The 18,289-nt window shown below is 39.1% G+C and overlaps 1 protein-coding gene across 6 annotated transcripts in view; it reads left to right on the plus strand.

Moving 5' to 3' along the window:
* Positions 1-15,162, plus strand: part of RHBDD1 (rhomboid domain containing 1) — a 526,647-nt gene extending 511,485 nt beyond the window's left edge. For all 6 annotated transcript variants that reach the window (XM_053710028.1, XM_053710024.1, XM_053710023.1 and 3 more), the window contains one exon: positions 14,529-15,162. In XM_053710028.1, coding sequence (XP_053566003.1) covers positions 14,529-14,623 — 95 coding nt within the window. In that variant the 3' untranslated portion in view covers positions 14,624-15,162. The remainder of the gene's footprint in view (positions 1-14,528) is intronic.
* Positions 15,163-18,289: the final 3,127 nt, after the last annotated feature.

An 18,289-nucleotide genomic window follows, 5' to 3' on the forward strand; every position in this document is an offset into this window, starting at 1 on the left:
CCAACATTTATACTATTAGTCTAACATTGACTTATTGTATATTGTTTTTGGAGTGATCTGTATACTTGAAACCTTATTAGTGAAAGTATTTTTATTTATTTATTTACAATAGTATGTTCAGCGCTGTGTAAGCGTTCTACTATCAAAGGTAATTTCCCTTAGCACACCCCGTCTCTTTTGCACAGTGGTTTTTACTTAATAGGGTGCTACAGAGTCTCTATAGCCTTTCTATATAGACAAGGGGGATCTCATTTTTAAGCCTTCTACTAAGGCTCCTGAAATTGTTCCTGTTACAAATGCAATTTCTGAAATAATTACCAAGGAATGGGCAAGGCCTCTGGTATTCCTTTTAAATTTAAAAATATGTTTCCATTGCCATCTTCTAACTTGGAACTTTGGGAGTCCACCCCTAAGGTAGAAGGAGCCATTTCTACCTTAGGGAAGCATACTACTATTCCTTTGAAGGATAGTACTTTGTTCAAAGATCTTATGGACAGGAAACTAATGTCTTACAATAGAAAGGCTTTTCAGCAAGTGGATTTCTTATTCATACCTGCAGTTAATATACCCTGTATTGCAGCAGCAGCTTCTATTTTATAGTATGACAGTCTCTCTGATAAGATTTAATATGGTTCTATGTATAAGGATGTTCAACATTGCCTAGGTCTTATTATGTCAGCCAATGCTTTAATATGTGATGTGATTTTTTTATATTATTAGGATTAACACCAAGAATATGACACTTGCTGTTTTGACCAGAAGAGCCTTATGGCTAAAATCTTGCTCAGCTGACATGGTTTCTATGGCTAAGCTTCTGACTCTTCCCTTTCAAGGAAAGATATATTTGGTCCTGATCTGGATTATATTATCTCTTCAGTTACAGGAGGTAAAAGAGCCTTTTTCCCTCAGGACAAAAAATCAAAGGGGAAAGGCAGGGCTCCTAATCATTTTTGTTTCTTTCATCAATCCATGAACTAGAAAATCATCCTCTTTTTCTCAGAAGAATTACTTTTCAAGAATACCCTGGAAGTCCTCTTCTATTTGGAACAAATCTAAGCAGTCAAAAATAGCCGTCCACTTCTTCCAAATCAGCATGAAGGTGTGGCCCCCTGATTCTGCTCTTTTTCTTTTTCCGGTAGGGGTAGATGCATGCACACAGTCTGTTTGATATCCCTGGGTTTTGAACATGGTCTCCTTACTAATATAGGGAGAGTCCACGGCTTAATTCCTTACTGTTGGGAAATACAACATCTGGCCACCAGGAGGAGGCAAAGACACCCAGAGCCAAAGGCTTAAATATCGCTCTCACTTCCTCATTACCACAGTCATTCTTTGCCTTTCATCACGATAGGAGGTGGCAGAGAAGTGGCAGAAGATTCGGAGAGTCACGAAAAACGGGTATCTGCCCTTCGAGATAGGACTGGAGTTTTAAGTAGACATGTCGACCTCTCAGTGAGAGTATTGATGAAAGTTAGAGTCTGGAGATGCAGGGAAAGTTGTTCTGCTAAACCATCCAGACTACTGCTAACAGCTCCTAAGCAATCAGTGTTGACGAGTTTTACTGCCTGCTTTCTCTCACTCAAGTCCATGTCAGGAGCGCTGCTATAACACTGTCACACTTGAGAGGCTGTGTTCTGTTCCACAGCATGGATCCTTGATGTAAGATCATTTTAAAAATTTTACACAATAAACGCTATAACAGGTTCACAGTGTGGCTCCTTTATACCTTGATAGGATCCAGGGTTAATATCCTCTGACAGGGGTTTATTGAACAGTTGGGGTTAATTAATCAGTGTGTTAATTATTTACATTCTGCTTTGTGTGATTTTATTTTCTGGACTCATAGACTGTGTGTTTTTGGCTGAAAGAAACAGGTTTCACTTTCGTTTTTGAAAGTGTTGCACAGCTCCTATTAACTTGCTGAACTTTTCATAGCATGTGGTCTATGTTCATTTCCTCCATTCCGGCTGAGACTTCAACCTGAGGAGAACGTTTCCTCTGTTAACTGTCTGGATCTAGGAGGTGGTGAGTGCCCCAGCTATTGGCAGTATATAAAAGAACAAACAAAAAGAAAAACATTTTTATTTGTGTCCTTCTGTGGGTATAACCTGAGCTTTGGAGGACTCTGACATGTTAGAAGGTACTTCTTCTGTATTAAATCATACCTGTTTATATTGTGAGGAGGCCGTGGTTTCCCACCTACTCAGTTATGTTCCACATGCCTTAACATCATTATAAAGTCTAAGAAGGGAGACAAGTCTGCTACGGCTATTAGTTCCTCTGAGCCATCTACCTCTCAGGACTCTGCGTCCCATGAGATTACTACCCTTGCTAAATTATCCACTCCACATGCAGTTACCTGTAGCATATCTAATCCTCCATTCGGAGGGGGCCTTCTTCCTGCGGACTTTGCCACGCAGTTACAAACGACGGTGTCTGCGGCCCTCAGTGCATTACCTCGCTCTAAAAAATACAAGAGAAAGGTTAAATATAGCTCTCCTGACCCGGAGTCATCTAAATATTTATCAGATTTAGCTATTATGTCCCAGTTATCCAATGATGAGTTAACCTCTGTAGCTTCAGAGGGTGAACTTTTGGGGTCGGAGTCCTTAACGTCAAAGCCTCCTGCTGCAGAGGAACCGCCATTTAGATTTAAAATTGAGCACTTGCATTTTTTTATTAACGGAAGTTCTGTCTACGTTAGAGCCTATGATACCTCAATTAGACAGAGTTTACGAAGACAAGATAGTTCCTTTGACTTTTCCTGTGTTGGTTAAAATGGCGAACATTTTTATCAACGAATGGGAAAGAATTGGATCTTCCTTTTCCCCCTCGTCTACTTTTAAAAAAGTTGTTCCCGGTCCCGGACTCTCAACTGGATTTGTGGGGCTTCAATCCTAAGGTGGATGGTGCTATCTCTACGCTTGCTAAATGTACTACTATACCTCTTGAGGATAGTTCTTCGTTCAAAGAGCCGATGGATAAGAAAATGGAAACCTTTCTGAGAAAGATGTTTCAACATACAGGATTTTTATTTCAACTGGAGGCTGCAGTTGCCGGAGCAGCTACCTACTGGTGCGACTCTTTGTCGGAACTCATTGAGGTGGAGTCTCCCCTCGTGGATATTTAAGACAGAATTAAAGCTCTGAGAATTGCTAATTCTTTTATCTGTGATGAGAACATGCAAATTATTCGCCTAAATGCAAAGGCCACTGGCTTTGCAGTATTAGCCCACCGGGCGCTCTGGTTAAAGTCTTGGTCTGCGGATATGACTTCTAAACCCAGACTCCTTTCTCTTCCCTTCAAGTGAAAGATTTTATTTGGTCCAGGCCTGGACTCCATTATTTCTACGGTTACCGGAGGCAAAGGTGCCTTCCTACCGCAAGATAAGAAGAACAAGTCTAAGGGACGACACTCTTCTAATTTTGTTCCTTTCCTTCTGACAAATCCGAACGATAACAATCCTTCTCCAAGCCCTAGCAACCCAAGAGTAAATGGAAGCCGGCTCAGTCCTAGAATAAGTCCTAGCGGAATAATAAACCCACCGAAAAAATCGGCATGAAGGGGCAGCCCCCGATCCGGGATCGGATCTTGTAGGGGGTAGACTGTCTCTTTTTTCAGACGCTTGGTTCAGGGACGTACAGGATCGTGGAGGTCGTACTCAGGGATACAACATAGGCTTCAAATCTCATCCGTCCAGGGGCAGATTCCTACTCTCGAACCTGTCTACAGACCAGAAAAGAGGGATGCCTTTCTAGGGTGTGTTCGGGATCTATCTTCCTTAGGAGTTGTTGTCCTGGTGCCTATCAAAGAAAGAGGTTTGGGGTTTTATTCAAACCTTTTTGTGGTCTCAAAGAAGGAGGGAACTTTCCGCCCAATTCTGGACCTTAAGTGCTTAAACAAATTTCTCAGTGCCCCTTCCTTCAAGATGGAGATGATAAGGTCCATCCTTCCTTTAGTTCAGGAAAGCCAGTTTATGACTATTATAGATCTGAAGGATGCTTACCTTTATGTTCCAATCCACAAGGAAAACTTTCAGTTCCTGAGGTTTGCATTCCTGGACCAGCACTTCCAGTTCATTGCCCTTCCGTTTGGCCTAGCTACTGCTCCAAGAATCCTTACAAAGGTTCTGGGGGTTCTTCTAGCAGTTGCCAGAACTCAGTGTATTACAGTAGCCCCATACTTGGATGATATTCTGATGCAACCACCATCTAGTCGTCTTATGGAAGAATACTCTTAATCCCTTCTCAGTCTTCTTCGATCACATGGATGGAAGATAAATTTGACCCAAGTACCAGGGTGGAATTCCTGGGTGCTATAATAGACTCCATATCCATGAGGATATTTCTAACAGACCAGAAACTATCTTCGGCATGTCTTGCCCTCCGGACCTCCTTGAGTCCTTCTGTGGCTCAGTGTATGTAGGTAATTGGTCTCATGGTGTCCTGTATGGACATCATTCCTTTTACCAGGTTCCATCTCAGACCTTTACAACTGTGTATGCTGAGACAGTGGAATGGCGATCATTCTGATCCGTCTCTACAGATTGTATTAAACAGCCGGTCGAGAGATTCGCTCTCTTGGTGACTCTGCCCAGATCATTGGGACGTGCTTGTTAAGACCATCCTGGGAGATTGTGACTATGGACACAAGCCTATCCGGATGGGGAGCTGTTTGGGGTGCCAGGAAGGCACAGAAGTTGTGGACTCAGGAGGAGTCCTCTCTCCCGATCAATTTTGGAACTACTGGCAATTTTCAATGCCAATAAGACAATATATCCTAGATGACTTACATCAACCATCAAGGGAGAACAAGAAGTTCCTTGGCGATGATGGAAGTATCTCAGATTCTGGAGTGGGCGGAGGCCCACAGATGTTCGCTGTCAGCGATCCACATTTCGGGTGTAGACAACTGGGAGGTGGATTCTCTCAGCAGGCAATCCTTCCACCCAGGGTAATGGTCTCTCCATCCCAAGGTGTTTGCAGAGATATGCAGCAAGTGGGGGACGCCGGAAATAGATCTCATGGCATCCCGTCTCAATACCAAGCTACTCTGATACGGGTTGAGGTCGAGGGATCCCCAAACGGATCTAATAGATGCACTAGCAGTGCTCTAGAGGTTCAAACTCATCGTTTTCCTCCATTATCGCTTCTTCCTCGAGTGGTGGCCTGCATCAAGCAGGAGTGGGTATCAGTAATCCTGATTGCTCCATCATGGCTGCGAAGGACGTGGTTTGTGGATCTAGTGGGGATGTCCTCATCTCCTCCGTGGAAGTTACCTTGTCGCAGAGACCTGCTGTTAAAAAATTTAGGTTCTCTGAGGCTGACTATGTGGAGATTGAACACTTAGTCTTAGCAAAGAGAAGTTTCTCTGAGAGTGTCATTGATACTCTTTTTCATGCTCGTAAACCAGTTACTCAGCGTATCTACCACAAAGGGTGGAGGATCTTACTTATTCTTATTATCCTTCTTCATCGATGGAACGTTTACTTGACCATTTGGATGTGGTTCAGGTCTTGAAGTTCTTTCTTCAGGCTACTAAGGCTACTAAGGACAATCTTCCTCTTTGTAGTCTATTCGGGGAAGCGTAAGGGGCAGAAGGCTACTATCTTTTTGGTTAAGGAGTATCATCCGCTTAGCTTACGAGACAGCGGGACATCATCCTCCTGAGAGGATAATGGCTCATTCCAAGCAGTGGCTTCCCCTTGGGCCTTTAAGAGCAAGGCCTCTATGGATCAGATTTGTAAGGCAGCTACCTGGTCCTCCTTACATATTACTAGTTTGTTGTTTTTGCTTCAGCTGAAGCAGCTTTTGGGAGAAAAGTTTTGCAGGCTGTGGTGGCCTCAGAATAGGCTCCGCCTCTTCCTTTTTGTTCACTTCCCTTATTCATTCAGTGTCCTCTGGTGCTTGAGTATAGTTTTCCCAACAGTAAGGAATGAAGCCGTGGACTCTGCCTATCTTAGGAAGGAAAACATAATTTATGCTTACCAGATAAATTCCTTTCCTTCCGGATAGGGAGAGTCCATGGCCACCGCCCATTTTTTCTTGACTAAGGGCGGCCCCCTATTATTTATCTTATTCTTCTGGACCATGTATACCCTGATATTCCTCCTACTTTTCCTTGTTCCCTCGGCAGAATGACTGGGGTATTGAGGAAGTGGGAGGGATATTTAATCCTGTGGCTGGGGTGTCTTTGTCTCCTCCTGGTGGCCAGGTGTTGTATTTCCCAATAGGAATGAAGCCGTGGACTCTCACTATACGGGAGGAAAGGAATTTATCTGGTTAGCATAAATTTATGTTTTCTCAGGTCAGGGATATAGAATATGCTTCAGGTCAAGGCCTCCCAGTGGAATATTTCTTCTGTCCAACATTCTTAAGAATCCAGTAAAGGCCCAAACCTTTTTTTCAATGTGTTCAGGATCTAGAACACATTGAGGTAGTACTCCCAGTTTCTGTGTCAGAACAAGGCCAGGGTTTTTATTCCAACCTGTTTATAGTTTCCAAGAAAGAGGGAATTTTCAAGCCTTTTCTGGATCTGAAAACCTTAAACAAATCTCTCAGTGTAACGACCTTCAAAATGGAAACAATTAGAACTATTCTTCCTCTTTTTGATTAATTCCAATTCATGTCCACCATAAATTTGAAGGATGCTTACCTTCATATCCCGATTCACAAGGACCATTGCAATATCTCAGATTTGCCTTCTAGACAAAAACGTTAAGTATGTGGAACTACCATTTGGTCTGCCTTTAGCTCCCAAAATTTTCACAAAGGTTCTGGGAACCCTATAATCTGTAATCAGAACAGGGTATTTAGGTGGCTCCATACCTGGACAATATCTTGGTTCAGGCTCAATCTGTACAATTAGCAATTTCTCATACCAAAAATATTGTATTGTTTCTTCAACAACATGGTTGGAGAATCAATGTTTCAAAGAGCTCTTTGTCTCCACAGAACAGGCAGTAGTCATAGGATAAGTATGTTTGAGACTTTCCTTAACAAATCAGAAGAAACTTAAGTTACAGTCAACTTGTGCAAAACTTCAGTCATCTCCTAACCCTATGGTAGCTCTGTGTATGAAAGTGCTAGTACTGATGATTGCAGCATCAGATGCCCTTCCTTTTGCTTGGTTTCACATGAGTCATTTTCAGCTTTGCATGTTGGCTTAGTGGTACAAGGAACTGTCCCAAACAATTCTATTGTATCCTATAACAAGGCATTTTCTTTCATGGTGGATAAATCAACAGTCTTTTTCTCTGGGAGCTTCCTTACTATGTCAATCCTGGACAATAATCACGACAGACGCAAGTGGGGTTTTCTCTCAGGTTGGGGTGCAGTATGGAGGTCCAGAAGAGCCCCGAGAGTTTGGTCTCCTCAGGAAGCGAGGTTACCAATAAATGTGTTGGAACTCCACGTGATCTTCAAGACTCTCCACAGCTGGCTTCTTCTAAAGAAAGAGACTTATCTGCATTTTCAATTGGACAATGTCATGGCTGTGGCATATATCAATCATCAAGGGGTAACTCTTAATTCTCTAGTACTGAAGGCAGTGTCTCGAATTCTCCAATGGGCAGACAACATTCTCTGCATCGTTTCTGTGATTCAGATACCAGGCATGAACCACTGGGAAGCGGATTATCTCAGTTGCCAAAACCCTTCACCCAGGGGAATGGCCTCTTTACTCAGATGTCTTGAACCAGATAGTCAAGAAGTCGGGTCTTCCAGAGAAAGACTTAATGGCTTCACAAGCACCCCAGATATTTTGTGTGGTCCAGGTATTCTCAGGCGGAGTTTGTAGGTGTTCTAGCAGCTCCTTGGTCCATTCGTCTGGTATGCATTTTTTCTCCGCTGTTCTGCTTCATTCAGATGTCTTGAACCATATAGTCAAGAAGTGGGGTCTTCCAGAGATATACTTAATAGCTTCTCATTTAAAAGCAAGCACCCCAGATATTTTGTGAGGTCCAGGGATCTTGGGGCGGAGTTTGTAGTTGCTATAGCAGCTCCTTGGTCTATTCATCTGGCATACATTTTTCCTCCACTGTTCTGCTTCCAAGAATGATAGCATGAATCAAAAAAGAGCTATCATCAGTAATTCTGTTAGCTCCAGCTTGGCCTCTGAGAACTTGGTTTGTGGACTTAGTACAAATGTTCAGCTTTCCTCCGTGGTCTCTTCTTCTACATCACAACCTTCTATCTCAGGATCCAATTTTTCATCAATATCTTGATTCAACTTGACAGCTTGGAGATTGAATGCATAATTTTGTAACTGTAAGGTTTCTCAAAGGCTGTAATACATACCTTAATCCAGACCAGGAAACCTGTCACAAGGGAGATCTATCACAAAGTTTTGAAACTTCTCTACTATAAGAAAATAGCTAAACTTCCTGACGTTCAGAGTTTTGTTCAAGCTTTAGTCATATTGACTACAGTTATTAAGCTGATTTCTCCGCTTGGAACCTTAATTTCAACTTCTAAGGATTTTGCAAGTTTAGCGCTTAAGCCTATGGACATTCAACTTCTGTCTTGGAAGGTATTGTTTGTCTTGGTGATCTCTTCAGCCAGAAGAGTCTCTGAATTATTTGCACTTTCTTGTGAACCTTATTATATATCTAGTTTTCCATTAAGATGAGGATGTTTTGAGAACTAAATGAATAACACGAATAGAGAAATTGTAGTTCCTTCTCTTTGTCCTAATCCTCAGAATTCTAAAGAAATGCTTCTACATAATTTAGAGGTGGTTAGAGCCTTAAAGTTTTCTTCATTCTACTTCATTCTACTAATGATTTTAGGCAATCATCTAACTTGTTCATTCATGTATTGGGTTTGTGTAAGGGCCAGAAAGCCATAGCCATTACTTTGACTTCTTGGTTAAAGCTTTTAATCATAAGGCTTACTTGGAGGTGGGAATGTTTCCTCCGAAGCTTATTACTGCTCACTTTACCAGATCAGTTTCCACTTCCTGGGCAATTAAAAACAAACAGCAAATATACAAGGCAGAAACATGACCATCCCTACATACCTTTACTATATTCTACCACTTTGATGTTTTTGCTTCTTCTGAAGCAGCTTTTGATAGGAAAGTACTTCAGGCACTAGTGTCTGGAAATTAGGTGCCTGCCTTTCAAAATGTTATCCCATGCTCATTAATCATGGACTCAACAACTTTGGTATTAGTTCCCAGAAGTAATTACATTGTGAACTCTCACCACCTTATGAAAGAAAACAAAATATATGTTTAACTGATAGATTAATTTCTTTCAAAGTGGTGAGAGTCCACAAGGCCCACCTAATTTTCCTGTTCGTTCCTTTCCTACCTTTCTACTTCTCCTTACATAAGACTGATTTATCAGTGATGCAAGAGGGATAGCGTTTTTGTGAATCGTTGCCTTCCTCCTTGTGGCCAGGAGTTGAATACCAGAAGTTATAAACTTGTGGACTCCTCGAAAGAAATTAATTTATCAGGTAAGCATACATTTTGTTTTTTAAATTGGCAGAAAAAAAAAATATTTGTACAAAATATATAATCTAGTGATAGTTATATAATGGGTAAAATCTGTGCCTGCGTATATACTGGAGGGCTTTCTCAGATTACCAAGAGATATACAGCCAATAATTTTTTATACTGTAGAGCATCTTTTAGCTGAAGGTGGTGTTTAACATATAATGACTTCAGTTAGTGAGGCACCAGTTATGCTATTAACTAATCATGCTAAGACTGATGGACTTTTTCAGGAGTTTCCAGTATAATTTCATGTACTTTGGAGTAGAATGATGTAGTAAGACTCATGTTTTTTTGTATTTTATTTTATTTCTTTTTTTTCCTGGAGTTTTGGGTGGTCCATTTTCAGAAAAGACTGAACAACCATTCTTGGATTAATAGGCATTAAATTACTTTCAGTCAAGAATGGCTTTGCAGAGGATTGGCATTTAAATAGGGAGTGGACTTTTTTTTTTATAACCCACACATATTTCTCTACAGAGACAATGGCCCCTATTTATCAAAGGTCTTGCGGACCTGATCCGACAGTGCGGATCAGGTCCACAAGACCTTGCTAAATGCGGAGAGCAGCAGGGGGTGTCAATCAACCCGATCGTACTCAATCGGGTTGAATTGTTGCAATTCCTGTCCGCCTGCTCAGAGCAGGCGGACAGGGTTATGGAGCAGCGGTCTTTGTGACCGCTGCTTCATAACTGCTGTTTCTGGCAAGTCTGCAGGCTCGCCAGAAAAACACGGGGCATCAAGCTCCATTCGGAGCTTGATAGATAGGCCCCATTAGGTGGCGGCTGACCATAACATCATTTATTCTAGCACGTGTGTAGTAAAGTAATAGAAACCATTTAATAGACTAGGTATCTTTAACTAAAGGCAGGGAGGAATATAATAAAAAATAAAAATCGAATCACCTAAACAGGTCATTGGAAACCCACACAGCCTTAAATATCCAGGCTGAGTATGTGTGAGAGAGGTAATTTGGTGAAGTGGCTGATTACAGCATATGAAACAGGACTTTTTCCAAACTCTGGATTGCAGGATTTAATAAAGACAGAGCCATATTAGATATGTATAACTATTATTTTCAGCTTAAGGTTATGTATTAATATCTGAGGCCAATGCAGTAAGCCCTTTGAGTGCGCGTGGGGGGAAGAAAAACACTATATAAATAACATCATGCTATTGCGTGGAATACATCTAGACCAGCAGGGTACTTTACACAATAGTTCAGCTAAATCAGAGTACTGAAACAACCCAACATATCTCAAATTATGATCCTTGGGGAAGTCTCCCTTAGGGTGATGGCAGGAAACCAGACGTGGACTCGTTGGCCAATGTGCCTAGAGGGATATGGCTACACCTCACTGACGTCACCCACACTAACCCGAAACGTAAGTCTGGGTTTGCCATGTCTCTCATTCAGAGAGGAATTGCCTGGTATTTCAGGGCTAGACTGTACTGATTAGTCAGGACCAGACTAATGTAACACAGAAAACATCTTTTCTGTGAAAGAAACATGCTGGGCAAAAATAGGCTTCTCCTAGGGTGGTAACTAGCCAAGCTATTACGCTACTGTTCTTTCCCTGGTTGAGCGCTTATCTCTTTCTGTGTATATCTCCTGTGCTGTCTTCTACATTTATCAGCTATACTATGTAGGTCCTCACCACATGGCTCAAGTGACTTTATTGATTGCATCACCATGGTACAATCTCTCCAATTGCTATGAATAATGGGATAATCTTTGGTGTCAAGAGCCTTTATGTAGTGACTCATGCACTGCTGGGAGCTAGCTGATGGTTGATGGCTGCACACATAAGTCTCTTGTCATTGACTCACTCAATATGTTTAGTTAACCTCCAACATTGCTGCTCTTAAGCCTACCTAGGTTTACCCTTCAACAAATGATACCAAGATAATAAAGTACATTTGATAATGTAAGTAAATTGGAAAATTATTTAAAATTGCATGCTCTGTCTGAATCATGAAAGTTTAAGATTTGGCTTTACTGGCCCTTTTAGTATTTCTATTATAAGTGATTAGGTTCATATTCATTTTCTTTGTATTGATCCTTAGAACCCATTTTTTCTTATTTAAATTAATTAAGAGTATGACATACTTTATTTAGTTTACAAACATAAAATATGACAAACATACAATAAGATATTGTCCAATCAAAAAGTCCCCTTTCAAGCATACACTATAAGGCCAAAAGTATATAGATATCTGACCATTGCACATATATGAGGTTGTTGGACATCTATTTTCAAATCCATGGGCATTAATATGGAGTTGGCCCCCTCTTTGCATCTATAACAGCCACATCTCTGGGAAGGATCTAAACAAGATTTTGGAAAGTGTCTTGTGAATTTGCTCCCATTCAGAAAAAAGAGTTTTTTTGAGGTCAGGTACTGATGTTAAAAGAGAAGGTCCGGCTTGCAATTCACTTTCTTCCCAAAGGTGTTCAGTGAGGTTAAGATCATGGCTCTGTACAGGCAACTTAAGTTCCTCAACACCAAACTTGTCACACAGGTGCAGTCGTACTGGAACAAAGAAGTGCATTTTTTTTTGTCCCCTCCCACACCGCTCCTCCTCCTATTGGCTATCAGTCATAATTTTATCAACGGTTTCTATCAAGCTTAGAGAAAAATAGAATATAGATGACCAAATCACTTAAAATACATTCCTGGAATGTGGGGGGGAGTTCCTCTCCCATTAAGAAAAAGATAATATATAATTTAAAAAAATCCTCCCCAGACATTGCTCTTATACAAGAGACACGCTTAAACGAGCACGAAGCTGGGAAATTAAAGATGGGTTGGATTTGTGAGGTTATAGCGACTCCTGCAATAGGTGAAAAATATCGCTGTTATGCTGAAAGTCGTCTTTTGTCAGCATAACAGCGATATTTTTCACCTTTTTTAACTTTTTTATTTTTCATTGTTTTTAGAGAGATATTCCCAATATTATATTTTTCACTATATTGCATATGCATTTTTAATAGTTCATGTTTGATATTTTTTTATGATTATGTATTCGTACCAATTTAGTATTTAAATTTCCTACAGAGCTCTGTTACAAATTGTCTATTATTATATTGTTATTATATTAAACTGTATATATATATATATTCCAGTGTTTTCTCTACTTAGAAGGTTGATTAATCATCATATCGTTAAAAGGGACACTAAACCCCAAATAATTCTGTCATAATTTATAGAGAATACAATTTTAAACAACATTCCAATTTACTTCTATGATATATTTTGCTTCATTTTTTAGATATCCTTTGTTGAAGGAATAGCAATGCACATGGGTGAGCCAATCACATGAGGCATCTATGTGCAGCAACCAATCAGCAGCTACTGAGCATATCTAGATATGCTTTTCAGCAAAGCATATCAACAAAATTAAACAAATTAGATAATATAAATAAATTAGAAAGTTGTTCTAAACCATGAAAGAAAAAATTGGGGTTTCATGTCCCTTTAATATTGGTCATCATAGATAAATTTGTCCTTAAATATACACTTTTTATGCTATAAGTAATCATTCGTGCTGTAATCCTTATCACAATTTTTGAATGCAATTAGCCCATTGGCTAAATAAGTCAATACTGGTTGAATGTTTCTAAGTAATCACACAGCTGTTTTTTGTATAACTTTTAACACATTATCATGTAAGAGAGGAAAACTAGTTTACTGTTAAAGGAGCACCATCTATTCCGTTGAATTAATACGGTTTCACTAAAGTACACACTTTTTTCATGCACATTAAAGATATATCACTTAATTAGTTTTTAAGTAAGCACAGTTTTATTTAACACTAACACACATACACATTTTTTATTGAGAAAGACAATACATCACACAAAGAAGCAAATAAAGTTATTTAAATTAATAAGCTCTAGCTTTCATGTGTTTTGCATCCCCAAACCAGCATTTTTGCGCCACCTATATCTGCGTTATATACATATCTGACAGGGAACTACTAGGTTTACCATAAGAGCACAGTTAAAACCCCTTGGTTTGAAGCAAATACAAATCAGAATAGAAACATTATATGAACAGTTTAATATGTGCACTGTGTAACTTGTATTAGATTCTAGATTATTATTAAGTGCAAATTGTTTATCCCTCTTCTGCTGTTTTTATCTCTGTTTCTCATCCTGAAATGGAGTGAGTGCCTTTAAAGGGACATAAAACCCAAAATGTTTATTTCATGATTTAGATGGAGAATACAATTTAAAACAAAATTTCAATTTACTTCTATTACCTAATTTGCTTCATTCTTTAGATATACTTTGTTGAATAAATAGCAATGCACTGTAGAAGATGGAAGAAAACAGAAGCGCCACATCGCCTATTATTGTATGTACTTGTGTGAGATTGTACATTAACTATTTCACTCACATTTAGTTGAGCTGGAATCACAACAGTCATCCAGCAGACTGGCCTCCGGTATAGCTCCAACCACAGTAAAACAGGATACTGTGTCCCAAAGAATGTTTACACCATATAATGAGGTGCAGATGATTAAATATGGTATAACAGCAGGTGGTAAGTTAAAAACGTACTTTATTAAAATCAAGGTAAAATACCAACGCGTTTCTCAGCCAACCAGTGGCTGTTTCATTAGCAGCTAATGAGCCTATTTAGCTATGATTTTCAACAAAGAATTTAAAGAGAATGAAGCAAATTAGATAATAGAAGTAAATTGGAAAGTTGTTTAAAAGTGCATGCTGTTTTTAAATTATGAAAGAAAAAATTAGTTTTTCATGTTTCTTTAAGTACAAAACTTTCCTTTATTGCATTTGAGGGACTCAAGTGAGCTGTATTTAATCTAGGTCAGTATGAGAATTCACAAGAATGAATACTGCTCTTATTATACATTCACCATGATGCTAATATTATATGTGCACACACACTGTTGAATGTAATGTACATTAAACCAATGAGCTGTTTATAAGTGACTGCTATGGTTGCTTTTTCTGACAATATTTTATAAATTGATTCCGTCCATTTGTGCTTTAATTCTAGGAGGGCAGGGGAGAACTCAACAGAATACACATTGGTCACCACCAGAACAACTGTCTGCAGAAGAAATCCGAAGACGGAGACTAAGAAGATATTAAGAACGATGTGTTTTTCTGGGGATTTTTTTTTTGTCTTACTACAATATTTTCATACATAGTATTATTAAATCAAATGGTCTAAAATAACTATAGTTTGTTTAAATATGTGTAAATACAGTATGCATGTGTACCATATATTGCAAATGTGCTGTCACAGGGAGGTTTATTCCAATCCATTAATGGTTTCACACGCTAAAAAATGTTAATTATAAATTCACACAAAACCATATTAAATGATATTGCACACTAATTAATATAATTAATATTCATTAAATTAGTTGCAATGTATTCACATTGACCATGTATATTTTGCTGATGTGTAGATGTCACAAATAAAAAGCTGTATAAGCACAAATAGTCAAGATAAAACTGCAATGTAGTAAGATAATTACGTAAATCTCTGCCAAGTCTGTATTCAATAAGTATATACGTGGATATTAAACAATTGCCAAATAGATAGTGTTCACAGCAATGTCCAGATAAATTGTATTGACTCCCCAAAAGGTCCATGTAGAACTAATAAATAAAAGGAAGTGCAACTCTGACTCACTATTTATTGCCAAGCACTATTATAAGATACTCTCTGGTAGTTCTTTTCTAAAGCACTCCTGAAATTCCATTGTCTGCTAAATCATTTACAATTACTTTCCAGTATCAGACCAGCTATAGGGGTAGATTTAACAAGCAAAGGATGCTGCAATCTACCCCCGTAGTTTCCAGATCACTGGAAACAGGAGTTAAGAAGCGCTGCTCCTTAACTCGTTCGCCACCTCTGAGGGGACAGACAGCAATCAACCCGATTGGATATGATCGGGTTGATTGACACCCCCTGCTAACGGCCGATTGGCTGCAAAACTGCAGGGGGCGGCATTGCGCAAGCATTTCACTAGAAATGCTTGTGCAATGATAAATGCTGATAGAGTATGCTGTCGTCATTTAGGTATGTGCGGCGGACATGATCCGCTACATCGGATCATGTCCTCCTGCACAATGATATTTCGGCCCCATTGTGTCTTGTTAATAAAAAAAACAAGCTTTAAGATCTTAAAACCACACCATAGCTGATTTGAAAAGGAAACCAAAAACACACAATTTAAATACATACGACTAGATTACGAGATTTGCGTTAGAGGCTATGCTGTGCTAACAAGCAGTTTTCCCTCACTGCTCACTTACATGCAACGCTGGTATTATGAGTTTTCAGAAACCCGTCGTTAAAACTCAAGAAGTGAGCGGTGATCAAAATTTTGCTCCAAATCTCACTCCACTACCAGTGCTGCTTGATCAACGGGGAGAGCCGGCTGAAAAAAAGTCTAACACCTGCAAAAAAGCAGCGTGTAACTCACTAACGCAGTCCCATTGATTCCTATGGGGAAATAAAAGTTATGTTTACACCTAACACCCTAACATGAACCCTGAGTATAAACACCCCTAATCTTATACTTATTAACCCCTAATCTGCTGCCCCCGACATCGCCGACACCTACATTATATTATTAACCCCTAATCTGCCGCCCCCAACGTCGCCGCCACCTACCTACACTTATTAACCCCTAATCTGCCGCCCCCAACGTCGCTGCCACTATATTAAAGTTATTAACCCCTAAAGCTAAGTCTAACTATAAACCCAACACCCACTAACTTAAATATAATTACAATAAATCTAAATAAGAGTTAATTTATTTCATTAGATAAAAATTATATTTAACTTAGGGGGGTGTTAGGGTTAGAATTAGCTTTAGGGGTTAAAAAATTTATTAGAGTAGCGGTGAGCTCCGGTCGGCAAATTAGGGGTTAATGCTTGAAGTTAGGTGTCGGTGATGTTAGGGAGGGCAGATTAGGGGTTAATACTATTTATTATAGGGTTATTGAGGCGGGAGTGAGGCGGATTAGGGGTTAATACATTTATTATAGTAGCGGTGCGGTCCGGTCGGCAGATTAGGGGTCAATAAGTGTAGGTAGGTGGCGGCGACGTTGGGGGCAGCAGATTAGGGGTTAATAAATATTATGTAGGTGTCGGAGGTATTAGGGGCAGCAGATTAGGGGTACATAGGGATAACGTAGGTGGCGGCGGTGTACGGAGCGGCAGATTAGGGGTTAAAAATTTTTAATAGAGTGGCGGCGATGTGGGGGGGCCTCGGTTTAGGGGTACATAGGTAGTTTATGGGTGTTAGTGTACTTTAGAGCACAGTAGTTAAGAGCTTTATAAACCGGCGTTTTAACTACTGACTTTTTTCTGCGGCTGGAGATTTGTCGTTAGATTTCTAACGCTCACTTCAGCCAAGACTCTAAATACCGGCGTTAGAAAGATCCCATTGAAAAGATAGGATACGCAAATGGCGTAGGGGGATCTGCGGTATGGAAAAGTCGCGGCTGCAAAGTGAGCGTTAGACCCTTTCCTGACTGACTCCAAATACCAGCGGGCGGTAAAAACCAGCGTTAGGAGCCTCTAACGCTGGTTTTGACGGCTACCGCCAAACTCTAAATCTAGGCCTATGTAAATAGCACTTCTTGCTATAACTATTGGATGGATTACATGGTTTTTTGACAATAGCATTTTATTTTATTCATTGTTAACATTTTTTATCATATTTTAAAGAAATGTCTATTTTTATTACCTTTTTTTTTAATCTTTTTTTTCAATAAATGAATTCACTGCTTATGATAAGTAAGTGATATAAATAAGTAGATTGTTAACATCTTTTTTGACACAAAGATGAAAATTTGTTTTTGGAATAAATAAACTTGAATAAATACCTTTCCATGACAGCCTATTTGTATTATTAGTATTATTAGATGATTATCTTAGTTTCCCATAAAGCATTAGAACCTTCAAGAATTTTGTAATATATGAAACTATGGTTGATAATTACTACAAAAATGTATCACTCGCTCATCTTACATATATGGAGTTTAATAAGCTCTTACCTACCTTTCACTAGCCCAGCTACATTCTGTACAAAAGTACACATATGGGAAATTCAGTTAAAATACATAAATCTGAAATGAATGTAACACATAACTTTAAAAATGTGTATATTTAATTATAAAGAATGAAGTAATGTATCTACCATAGACAGACCTTTATTATGCAGTTAGATGTTACTAACGTAGTGTGTATTTATGAATGGAAATAATAATCGCCATGGAAACAGTAAAACATCATGACAATAAAGAGCTAGCATCACTGTATTGTATTTTCAACAACCACAGATGCATAACACCACATTCTTGGCTGTGACTGAGAACGGTACAGTATTATTTGTTGCAAAGGACTAGATACTGTATGTAAGAGAAAGTGAATTATGTCTTGATCACAACTATAGAACATTTGTATATAATAATGGATTAGACAAGTTAAATTAAAAAATATTAAGCAGTTCTAGCCGAGTAAAAATACAAGGATATTCAAATTATAGGATGTCAAATATAATAATAAAGAGCAGTATTATCGACCACATTAAAGGCTTAGATTACAAGTGGTGCGCTATCAACATTGCAGGACAGAGCTAAGATTAGCGCACAATCTGACATTACAAGTCCATGCTAAAGCAGAATAACCAGAGAATAGATAGCACGTCACTCTCTTATGGCCATGTGAGTTATGTGTTGCGTTGTGTTTTTTAGAGCAATTTGAGAGCTGAAGTAAACTGTACATATAAGGTT

The sequence above is a fragment of the Bombina bombina genome, chromosome 4 (genome assembly GCF_027579735.1).
Source record: "Bombina bombina isolate aBomBom1 chromosome 4, aBomBom1.pri, whole genome shotgun sequence".
Taxonomy (NCBI): Eukaryota; Metazoa; Chordata; class Amphibia; order Anura; family Bombinatoridae; genus Bombina; species Bombina bombina.